This window comes from Anabas testudineus, chromosome 12 (assembly GCF_900324465.2).
Source record: "Anabas testudineus chromosome 12, fAnaTes1.2, whole genome shotgun sequence".
Classification (NCBI taxonomy): domain Eukaryota; kingdom Metazoa; phylum Chordata; class Actinopteri; order Anabantiformes; family Anabantidae; genus Anabas; species Anabas testudineus.
Window position 1 is genome coordinate 304,425 of NC_046621.1, and position 11,529 is coordinate 315,953.

The following is an 11,529-nucleotide window of genomic DNA, read 5'->3' on the forward strand; positions in this document are numbered from 1 at the left end:
CAGCTGGCTGGAGTGTTCACCAGGATTTTCAATCTGTCCCTGGCCCGGTCTACTGTCCCACCGTGCCTGAAGTCCTCCACCATAGTCCCCCTGCCTAAGAAAACGCACATCACCAGCCTCAATGACTACCGGCCAGTTGCACTCACCCCAGTGGCGATGAAGTGCTTCGAAAAACTGGTAAGGGGTCACATCACTTCACTACTCCCACCTTCCTTCGACCCACACCAGTTTGCGTACAGGGCGAACAGATCCACAGAGGATGCCGTAGCCACTGCCCTCCACACGGCACTGTCCCACCTGGAGCAGCAGGGGAGCTATGTGCGGATGCTCTTTGTGGATTATAGCTCTGCATTTAACACAATTCTTCCCCACAAACTAGTTAACAAACTGTTGGACCTAGGACTCCCACACTCCACCTGCTCTTGGATCAAGAGCTTCCTCTCTGATCGCAGTCAGAGGGTGAGAGTGGGCCCACACACCTCCAAGGTCCTTAGTCTCAGCACTGGCTCCCCACAGGGCTGTGTGCTGAGCCCCCTGCTCTACACTCTTTCCACTTATGACTGTACACCGGCTCACCACAGCAACGCTATCGTCAAGTTCGCAGATGATACCACAGTGGTGGGACTCATCTCAGGGGGAGATGAGTCTGCCTACAGAGACGAGGTGGAACAGCTGACATTGTGGTGCAGGGGGAACAATCTGCTCCTTAACACCTCGAAGACAAAAGAGGTTGTCATTGACTTCCGGAGGACAAAAACTGAGGTCCCTCCACTGTACATTGGTGGGGACTGTGTTAAGAGGGTGTCAGACTTCCGTTTCTTGGGGGTCCACATAGAGGAGGATTTAACCTGGGGAGTACACACCTCTGAGCTGATAAGAAAGGCCCAGCAGAGACTGCACTTCCTAAGGGTACTTAGGAAGAACAACATCTCCCAGAGACTGATGGTGTCCTTTTATCGATGCTCTATTGAGAGCATCCTTACATACTGTGTGTCTGTGTGGTTCAGCAGATGTACAGTGGCTCAGAGGAAAGCTCTCCAGAGAGTGATCAAAACAGCACAGAGGATCACCGGTTCCCCTCTCCTCCCTCTAGAAGAACTTCACAGTTCCCGCTGCCTCAAAAAAGCCCAAACAATTCTCAGGGATACTACACACCCTGGACACTCTCTCTTTGAACTGTTGCCATCAGGGAGAAGGTTCAGGTCCATCAAAACTAGGACTGACAGATTTAAGAAAAGCTTTTATCCAGTAGCAATAACTACATTAAACACCATAAAGAACGGACCATAGTGACAGTATGCTCACTTGTGGGAGTGAGAGCTGGTCTGGAGCACAATGTGATGTGACCTCTTTGATTACTTGAAGGGTTGTTTGTGTCTTATTTTGTCTTTTGACTGTCTCTGATTATTTATTCTGTTTTTTGTTTGTTTTTTTATTCCTTTCATTCTATATATATATGGCACAGACTGGTTGGCACCTTAATCTCGTTGTACGATGTTGCAATGACAATAAAGTTTATCTTTATCTTATCTTTATCTTTATCTTTATCCTCCTCCTTGGAGCTGTATATCTCCAGAGTCCAGTTACTGGTCCTACCAACCTGTCCAGTGTCTCTGCTGGCTGCTGTTCTTTTCTCTCTCCTCTTTCCACTCACTCTGTTCGCTCGAGGCAGATGGCCGCCCACCCTGAGCCTGGTTCTGCTGGAGGTTTCTTCCTCTAAAGGGAGTTCTTCTCTCCACTGTCTCCTGGTGCTGTTCAGTGGGGTTGTTGGGTTTCTCTCTGTATAACTTTATAAGGTCTTGACCTAAATATGTGAAGTACTTTGAGTTGATTCTGGTGCGATTTGGTGATATAAATAAAATAAAAAAGAACTGAAGTAAATGACCTCTCCTCTGTCCTACTTTCCCTGTCTGCAGACCTTGGTCCTGAAATCAAGTTTCTCCAATGCCACTAATCAGGTTTCAGTTCTGACGGTTATGAATGTAATCGGATTACTGAGGATTGGGTCATAAAGAGATTAAACGGTTTCTAAGGATTCAACCACACAGTTTATTATCAATGTAGATTTTATTCATGTCTTAACGTGTTAACCATCCACCTGTTCATTATTTAAACTACTTCTTCTATTAAAGGTCGAGAGCTGGAGCCAATTCCAGCTGTCACTGGGTCAAAGGTGAGGTTCACCCTGGACGGGTCAGCAGTGTTATCATTCTAAACACCATTATCTGTAGGAGCCAAATGGGCTGACGGATTCACAGACTGAACCCTGGGGTCGCTGTGCTAGAGTAGCTTTGCTGTCTAGGTTACCTGTGCACTGAGGTCGTCAGGTGTTTTGACCCAAAAGAGGAAAAGGTTTTAGACTGTTGCATTGTTGCAGTTCGTTTCTTTATGATTGCAACTGTACTGGATGATCATTGGTGATTTGTGGAAAAAGCAAAGCACTTGGACATGCAGAGGAAGACTGGGCGCTTCATGCTGTGAACAGGAGCTAACAGCAACATCACAGTAAGACAAGCGTGTCAGCCAGGTTACTGCAGGTTACAACACCTAAGTAGCTCAAAGTATTAGACTTAGCTCCAATATTATTATTACCACAGTCATTATTTTTCCTATTAAGGCAACACGTACAGCTCCACACGACAGTCTCACAGTTTGGCCTTGTTCATTCGGCTCATCAGTTTCTCCAGTTTGATGGCGAGCATCATGTCACCTTTGATCTGCAGCTTCCCTGACATGAAGGCCATCGTGGGCTTCAGCTGCCCTGAAAGAACACAGGAAAAACAAAATGCTGTTAGGACGCTGTGGAAGTGACGTTGCTGATGGTTTGTACAGCCGTGATGTTCCCACAGTGCATCCAGCAATTGTTCAGTTGTTACAACATGATAACATGAGTCTTAAGAAGTGGTGGAAAGTAACTAAGAACTAAACCGAGTGTAGTTCTTCAGATTTATATTTTACATGAAAACACAAGACGCAACACAAATCGGAGCCGTTAGAAGGTTTCTCACATGGTTTCATCCAGTGACTGTTTGAGACAAAGAAGCGAAAAGGATCCAGAATTTCACAGAATGCTCAGAGACACGTTCAATACAGATATAAAGAAATGTTGCAGAAATACGTCCATTTCTTTCTTTCTCCGATTCTTCTTCTGTGATAAATTCATTTATAAAGAGTTCAAAGCGGCTGCACTATAATAATTTCTTTTAATCTGATCACGTCACATGTACTGTATCATCATTTATCGTGTAATTTGATGATGATTTGTGATACTTCTCACCTGAGAACATCTTGCTGAAGTCAGCGGAGTCCATCGTCATGACAACGTCAGCTTTTACAGGTGGCTGACCCTTACCCGTGCTGCCGGAGCCGCTCTTCAGGTCCAGAAACCAGACGCCGCCGTGCTCTCCTGACACAGACATAAGAAAACACACATCACATCATCATTTCCTAATGACAGAACTAGAGAAGGAGGAGAAGAAGGAGGAGGAGAAGAAGAAGAAGGAGGAGAAGAAGAAGAAGCTGTAATAATTTCAGTGGATAAGAATATACAACAAATAAGATCAGGAATAATTATAAAGATTTTTCTGAATGAGTCATTTTTCTTGTGATGATGAACGATGGACCATGAGGTCAGTCGGACTGAAATCTTCAATTCATGATGGGAAAAGATAAACAGCGTTGATCATCTTCCTAATAAAAGAAAACTGATGCTTTTGTTTAGCTGGGCCTGTTGAATCTGTCGTTTGTGTGAAGAGTCATTACAACACAGTATTTAATGACAACCTCTCCACCGGAATGACGTGCGACAGTAAATAAAACAAATCTACTGATTTTTATCATACTTTGTGTTATGATTAACACCTTTGTCCCTGTCAGGATCCTGTGGGAATGACCACTCAATGTTTCTGGTGATCAGATCAGTCAGTAGTTAAACTGTGTCCTCTGGAGCTGTATACCTCCAGAGTCCAGTTACTGGTCCTACAACCTGTCCAGTGTCTCTGCTGGCTGCTGTCTTTTCTCTCTCCTCTTTTCCACTTACCCCAACCGGTCGAGGCAGATGGCCGCCCACCCTGAGTCTGATTCTGTTGGAGGTTTCTTTCTCTCCTGGTGCTGCTCAGTGGGGTTGTTGGGTTAACTATATAATTCTGTATACAGTTATATTTTGTAAGATGTTAAACCTTAAACACTGTCAAGTGTCTTGAGACGACTTCTGTTGTGATTTGTTGCTTTATAAATAAACTGAACTGAATTGAACTCTTAATCCTCTGAAAATGTTCAGCATTTGTTACCATGGTGACATAACCCAGTTATATGTGAGCCAGAAAAGCTTAGTTATGCTGAGAGGAGCTGAAAGACCCAGGATCTCGCTTCAAGGTACAGATCCGCCAAGTAGACACAGTACAACTGAAGGATGCCTGCAGGATCTCCTAATATTCAGGCGACAGTAGCTCAGGTGGTAGAGCAGTCGTGTGAGTTGTTCGATTCCCGGTTCCTCCTGTCTGTTTGCTGAGGTGTCCTTGGACAAGACAGACCGTAGTGTAGCGCTGACATACTGTCTAGCAGCTGTCCAACCACAATTTCCCCAGGGGGATCAATAAAGTACTCATTATTATTATTATAGGGATATAATACTGCACATCCACAGGATCTCCTTATATGGATATAATACTGCACATGCACAGGATCTCCTTATATGGATATAATACTGCACATGCACAGGATCTCCTTATATGGATATAATACTGCACATCCACAGGATCTCCTTATATGATTATAATACTGCACATTTACAGGATCTCCTTATATGGAGCTCTAGTATAAGTAGTTCAGTACTACTCCTGTTGTTACCTGTCAAATCAAACTGATAAATGGCCTGAGTTGAGTTGACAACGTCTTCGTTGATGTTTCCTCTGATCAGGTCAAATGTGCTTTCTATTGGTCCACTGGAGGATGATTTGGCTGACGATGGCGATGATGAGGATGATGGTTTGAAGGCTGGCGTCGCTCCTAGAAACCAGGGGACAAAATGAGGTAATTTGAGGTTATGTCTAAGACACCTGTTGAAGACACCTGGGGGCGCTGCAGAGACACTTTGTCACCAGTCTTTGAAAATGAACTGAAACTGCACATGTACAATATATTATTAATTATAATATTATTTTATTATTAATCATCTGGAGTTTTTCCAGATAAAAGCAGAGAGATGTTTATATTAAAGACAAGATGGATAAATTTAGTACACTTGAATATGAATGTACACCAAAGCAGAAGTAGCATAGGAAGCAGGTTAAAAGTCACCTTTTAATAAAAGCATATTATAATAGTACTTTACTTACAGCATAACAATTACAGTGGTATTTTAGCTATTTGTAGAAACATCAGTAGTGAAATATACAGTATATATCATCGTAATATTTGTACTGATTTGTACTTCCTATTTAATAACTTAATTACAAATACTAAAATACCATCATTACAAAATTTATTTCAGCCCGATTATCATCAGCAGCGGTGACATGTCTAGCTCTCATTTGTAGTACGTGCAGTACCATGTGCTGTATTTTAAGTACTTCAAGTTGTTGCATATGCAGTATAATAATAATAAATATAATATTTACCATGTTGCTCCATCAGTTTCACCAGTGTCTCTGGTGCTTCGTCCAAGAAAAAGTCAGGCAGCAAGGGGTGGCCTGTTGACCAATCAAAGACCACCATCAGTACTACATGACAGTATTGGGGAATGCTAGGCTCTACCTACCTCTACCCATAGCTATGTTAGTAATAGCACACCTGGTTTCACGGCATACTGGTCAAAGTCGCGAGCTCCGTGCTCCTTCAGGACATCCTCATCTACCAGGAAGTGACCCGTGTAGTGCTTCGGTTGGGACAGGATGATGTAGGCGGCGTCTGCTATGATGTCCGCTGTACGACACTGTTTAGCAATACCCTCCCCACCCAACATGTCCATGGCTGCTGTCTGGATTGCTATGGCAACAACATAGGTCAGAGCAGAGTTAGCATGCTAGTTTGGAAACATTTATCTATTAACATGCCAATATTTAGCCACTGACCAGTTTTGGGCCACAGGGCATTGACGGCAATTTGACCTCTGAACTCTTCAGCCATTCCCAGGACGCACATGGACATGCCGTACTTTGCCATTGTGTACGCTGAAGAGAAGAAAACAGACACATTGTTACCAAACAGGTGTATGATGGGACACCTGGTCAGTTGGTTGCTATGGTTACCTGTGTGGTTCTTGAACCAGATGGGGTTGAGGTTGAGTGGAGGTGAGAGATTAAGGATGTGAGGACTGCGGCTCTTTAGCAGGTGAGGGATGACCATCTTAGATCTGAAACACAGACGCTCGTTAATTAAAGCTTGTTAATTAAAGGTCGTTAAACTCTGCCCGTTACTTACAGCGGCTATAAGAAGCTACTTAATTAAACACTGACTACATCTCATTATCTGTAGCCTATAATGGCAGTGAACAGAGCTGCACAAAGCTTGAGTTAAAAGGTTAACAGCTGTGTCCTCAGTGTCCGTGTTCAGTAAAAGTAACATGTCAGAGCCGTACGTCAGGTATGTTCCTCTCATGTTGATTCCCAGCATCAGATCCACCTTCTTCATCGGCGTCTCCAGAGTTCCTGTCAGAGTGATGGCGCTGGCGTTGTTGACCAGGATGTCGATACCTGCCGATCAGACACCGACAAAAACACCTGTGATACAATCATCATCCACCACCAATTAAATTAGTAAACGTCAATGAGCTGAGGTCGATGGATAAACTCGAGCTGCAACACGTTGGTTTACCTCCAAACTTGTCGACAGCTTTCTGAACAGCCTCTCCAACTTGCTTTTCATCACGAATGTCGACTACACAGGCTAACGCTCTCCCCCCTGCTGCTTCAACTACAACACAGAAAATAAAAGAATAACCGAAAGAAGAAAATCCAGTGTCACGGTGACCTTTGAAAATCAGTAATCGGTGATGTGACATAAGAACCCAACAATGGAAGAAACCAGGGTCAGGGTGCCCCGACCGGTTAGGAGAAAGTGGACAAGGCCCTGTTTCCAATTTTTAACTGACTTTTTCTTGTGATGTATTGTACTTCTTCGTGGAGTAAGACAGTCCGATCTGATTTTGACTCTATCCAGAAGGTTTGTAAGTAGTCAGGACACCAGGACCAGGGAAGGTCTGTATCAACTTTTAAGGTCATTTTCTTCTTGTCATTGAACCTCATGTTCAGGCTTAAATTAACAATGTGTTTGGCCTATAACAGAAAATTATCATTACCTATTCTGCCAGCCCTTCAGAAGGTATGAATCTGTAATCTTTAATCAATTAATAGTTTCTAGTTTTAAACGAGATTCATAAGAAGGTACACTGGGGTCTAAGACCTGGCCGACCAGACAGCTGAGAGGAGATCTACTCCTGTTAAAGTAAAGGTTTTACTAAATGTAATACTACATTTCACATTTAATAAGGTATCATTTCCCACAACAGATGTTTACTATATTCAGCAGCGTATTCATCTACATTTGCTGCCTGCTCACCCTCTTGAGCTGCAGTGTAAATGGTTCCTGGTAGTTTGGGGTGAGGTTCAGCGGTTTTGGCAGCGATAACAATGTTGGCTCCGTCTCTGGCGGCTTTCAGAGCGATGGCTTTACCGATCCCTCGACTCGCTCCTGTGATGAAAAGCGTGCAGCCGGCTAATTTCCTGAAACGCACAGAGACAGTAACGGTCACGTTCTCAAGCTTCACCCTAAATTATCCACAGAGAAATATCAGAAACTATTTTGACTGATGATTTAGAGAAGCCAGGAGGGGACATGAATGCAACTTGTTCTCTTGTGACAAAGTCATGTATTTTCTCTGTATCTGAACAAAACAGGATTATTTTGTCATGGTAACAAGATAATTAAATTAAATTCAATTTTATTTGTAGAGCGCTTTTTACAATTGACATTTGTCAACAACGACGTTACGTCACAAAGCAGCTTTACACAACCAAAGAACAGTACATGAACAGTGAATGTGTATGAATCATAATAATCAGATTGTCCCTGATGAGCAAGCCGAGGGCGACGGTGGCAAGGAAAACTCAGAGAAGGTAACAGGAAGAAACCTTGAGAGGAACCAGACTCGACAGGATTAATTAACTTGTGATCTCAAGATAAGGGCATAAAAGAAATTGCCTCCATCTGTTGCTAGCTTCTGTTGATAAAACTTATTGATCAAATTGATCAAAAATAATTTCAATGATTTCACACAATAAGTACTACTATTAACTGCAACTTTAAAATGTACTGAAATTTTCTTTTTTATGACAAGTTAGACTTACATCTTTACAAATCGTTTCCTTTTTATATGTCAGTGTTACATAAATACACTTAAATTGTTCTTCTGACTTTTATTAAAACTAAATATGTTGTTATGTAAAGTGCACATGTGTTATGTTAAATATAATTTAACTTCCTGTTCACTTTTCAAAATAAGACTCAATTGTTGGCTTTTATTTTGAAGGTACGCGTGACATTGTTCGGACTCCTGTTACGAAATCTGCCTCTTTTACAACGTTTGCACAAAGGTCAATTAGCCAAAATACACAGTTGTTATACTGAAAACTGCTTGTACAGAACCTGCATCTACACATAGTTTACTTCGAGAAACCCTCGTTTTTTGCGTTGCTTTTAGATTTGTAGTGAATAAAGTGAATAAATCCAGAAACATGTATTAAAACAAGTAAACAAGTATTTTGACCTGAACCCTGCTGCTCGACAAGAGCAGCTTCAAGATGACTAAACACTAAAGCTGCTTTCACCAAACTCTCTGGAAAAACCTTAACTTCGAAATGAATTGTTGTGGAATCACACGACCCCCCAGTAGAACCGAACTCTGTTCATATTTTGACTTAGATAAGACAAAGACACCATTCGGGTTATTAAACGTCCCGAAAAAGAGGTCGTGGTCACTGAAAACTTGGATTATAGTGGAGTCTCTGGAAAATGCCGTGCTTTATTCAGACACCTTCAAAACACATTTTTCTAGGAAATGACAAAAGAACAAGTGGATAACGACACGCTTTACTATAGGAGCAGATGCCACCATACTCTGTAGAAACGACTTTAACCTTTAAACTTCAAGGAACAAAGATCAACAGACAAAAAGGCCAGAACAGAAGTACACACAGTTTCTACAGCAGGACGCTTTGACAATCATATCGGCGTCGTAGAGTCTCAAAGTAACGACGATTATTTAGCTCAAATCTCAACTTAGTCTGGATGTGCTTCAGTGTTTGCGGTAACCGCCTAGGTTAAAGCCAGACGCTGTTTCGCGATATTTTTTAACGGGATTCTGGATGTGAGCGTGCGACCGTGCTGCGTAGCCTGCCGAACGCACTCACCCCGTGTTCTGCAACATCGTTGGTTTCAGGTGAAAATACCGATATGATGTGGGTCTGATGTCTGATTCACACAACTCGTGTCCGAGCCGAACAATGACACTCAGCAGTCTGCGCCACCTTTCACCCACTTCACGATGATCGAGCCAACAGGAAGTTAGACATCACCTACTCTGCTCCACTTCCGGTGTTCTCATGACGGATCAAGCTAAACTTTACCACAAGATATCAGAATATATCTTTATATATCTTTATAAACAGTCTATTCTTTAAAGTCTACACTCCGACCTGGTTTGATTGATGATAAACTCACATTTATCATGATTCAAATAAGCCCTAGCACATGAGTACGATAGTTTTTTCCTTGAAACCATATTTTTACGATAGAAATTAACATTTTATGACATTTAATAGGTTTTATAATTTATTATTGTAAACGTACGTTGGATTTTATAGAAAACATTATATAAAGTATGTCTCTCATATGTTTTCCATACTGTTGTATTGTATTTCTGTCCATACTATTACAGTATATTTAACATTGTACACCCTGGCTATGTTATTCAATATAAATGTAGGTTTAAACCCCATGGCTGCCACTTTTATATCAGTAGGAGTCTAACAACTGACTGAAAAACTTTATTAACCTAACCTTATTACAGTTGTTCTCAGACAGAAAGAAAAGGAGCCACAATCAGAAACGATCCACACCAAACAATTCACAATAACACCAATACAGCGAAACTCAGTATATGTACAAAATATGTGAGATGATTGAAAATGGGTCAATAATTAAAGTCTAGGGAGGAATGACAAGGGGGGTGGGGGGATTTGCAGAGATTGATGGCCACAGAAAGAAAGGACCTCCTGAGGTTCTCTGTGGAGGACATGATGTTGATCAGTCTTTGGCTGAACGTCATCCTCTGTCCAACCACACTGCACACTGTGCAGTGGGTGGGAGGGATTGTCCAGGATTGAGTTTGGACAGCATCCTGGACTTTATTCATCCGGAAAGAAATAGTATTGTCAACACACTCGAGTTTAAATAAAAATACCTGAAGTCTGAGGTGTACAGGGTGAAGAGGATTGGAGTATGGAGTTCTGGAGCACACAGTGCTTTAGTGACTACAGACCACAATATCAGACACACAGTTTTGCAGGCAGACATACTGTGGGAGGTAAGTGAGGTAGTCCATGATCCTGGAAATCAGTGGAGTGTTAACCTGCATGTTTTTAATTTCTCTCCCAGCACTGCAGGCCGGATGGTGTTAAACTGGAGAAATCAAAACACATGATCCTAACTAAGCCCCCAGGCTTGTCCAGGTGGGTGTAGGTCTCTCCTGGTGCAGGCTCAGGTTGAAGATGTGCTGGAGAACACCACATAGCTGAGGAGCACAGGCTTTCAGCACCTTGGGCTGACTCCATCAGGACCTGCCGCCTTTGTGGGGTGAAGCCTGTGCAGCTCTCTTCTCACCTGCTCAGCTGAGACTGTGAGGGTGGTGGCTGAGTCCTGTGGGGGAGGGACTGATAATAATAATAATAATTATTATTATAATAATTTACTTCAACAGTCTGTTACACTGTGATTTCTTTATTTTTATTTACTGGTTCGTGATTTATCTGACTATAGTTTCTGGTTACAGACCATATGACCGGTATAAGCAAATAAAATCAGTTTTATTATTACAAATCACACAACCCAAAAGATAAACTTGCAGTAATAACAGTGCAGTAGGCGTCTGTTACACAGAGTACTTTTACTGCTAATAAGTACTACTACTACGTACTTGAAGTATTGTTGACATGAAACCACCCGCTGACACATTTTGTGGATATTCCTTTATTTTCCCAAATGTTCATCATTTTCTTCCTGAAGCTATGATTCTCTTTTACTTTTGGTTCTGAAGCCGAAGAAAACAAAGTGTTCGTTAATCTGCTGTCCGTGTTTCGGGGGATGATCTGTTTCATTGATCTATGGATTATTATCGATCCTTTTGATCCGAGGCGTGTCCGCGAGTCGCCATCTTGTCCCGTGACGTCATCGAACGGGAAGTGAGCTCGTTGTTCTCCACGGTCGCTGCCTGGCTGCGGAGCGGGAGGCTCGCGGACCAAAACAACTCTTCCT

At 42.3% G+C, this 11,529-nt stretch overlaps 1 protein-coding gene across 1 annotated transcript; it reads right to left on the reverse strand.

Moving 5' to 3' along the window:
- Positions 1-2,048: 2,048 nt before the first annotated feature.
- Positions 2,049-9,577, reverse strand: hsdl2 (hydroxysteroid dehydrogenase like 2). The gene is made up of 11 exons (XM_026356695.1): positions 9,408-9,577; positions 7,558-7,721; positions 6,814-6,912; positions 6,578-6,692; positions 6,249-6,352; positions 6,072-6,170; positions 5,791-5,985; positions 5,619-5,690; positions 4,849-5,007; positions 3,278-3,406; positions 2,049-2,761 (listed from the first exon to the last, which is right to left on the reverse strand). Exons 1-11 carry the CDS (start codon positions 9,422-9,424, stop codon positions 2,646-2,648), a joined length of 1,269 nt encoding a protein of 422 aa, XP_026212480.1. The 5' UTR covers positions 9,425-9,577; the 3' UTR covers positions 2,049-2,645.
- Between the last annotated feature and the right edge of the window lie 1,952 nt (positions 9,578-11,529).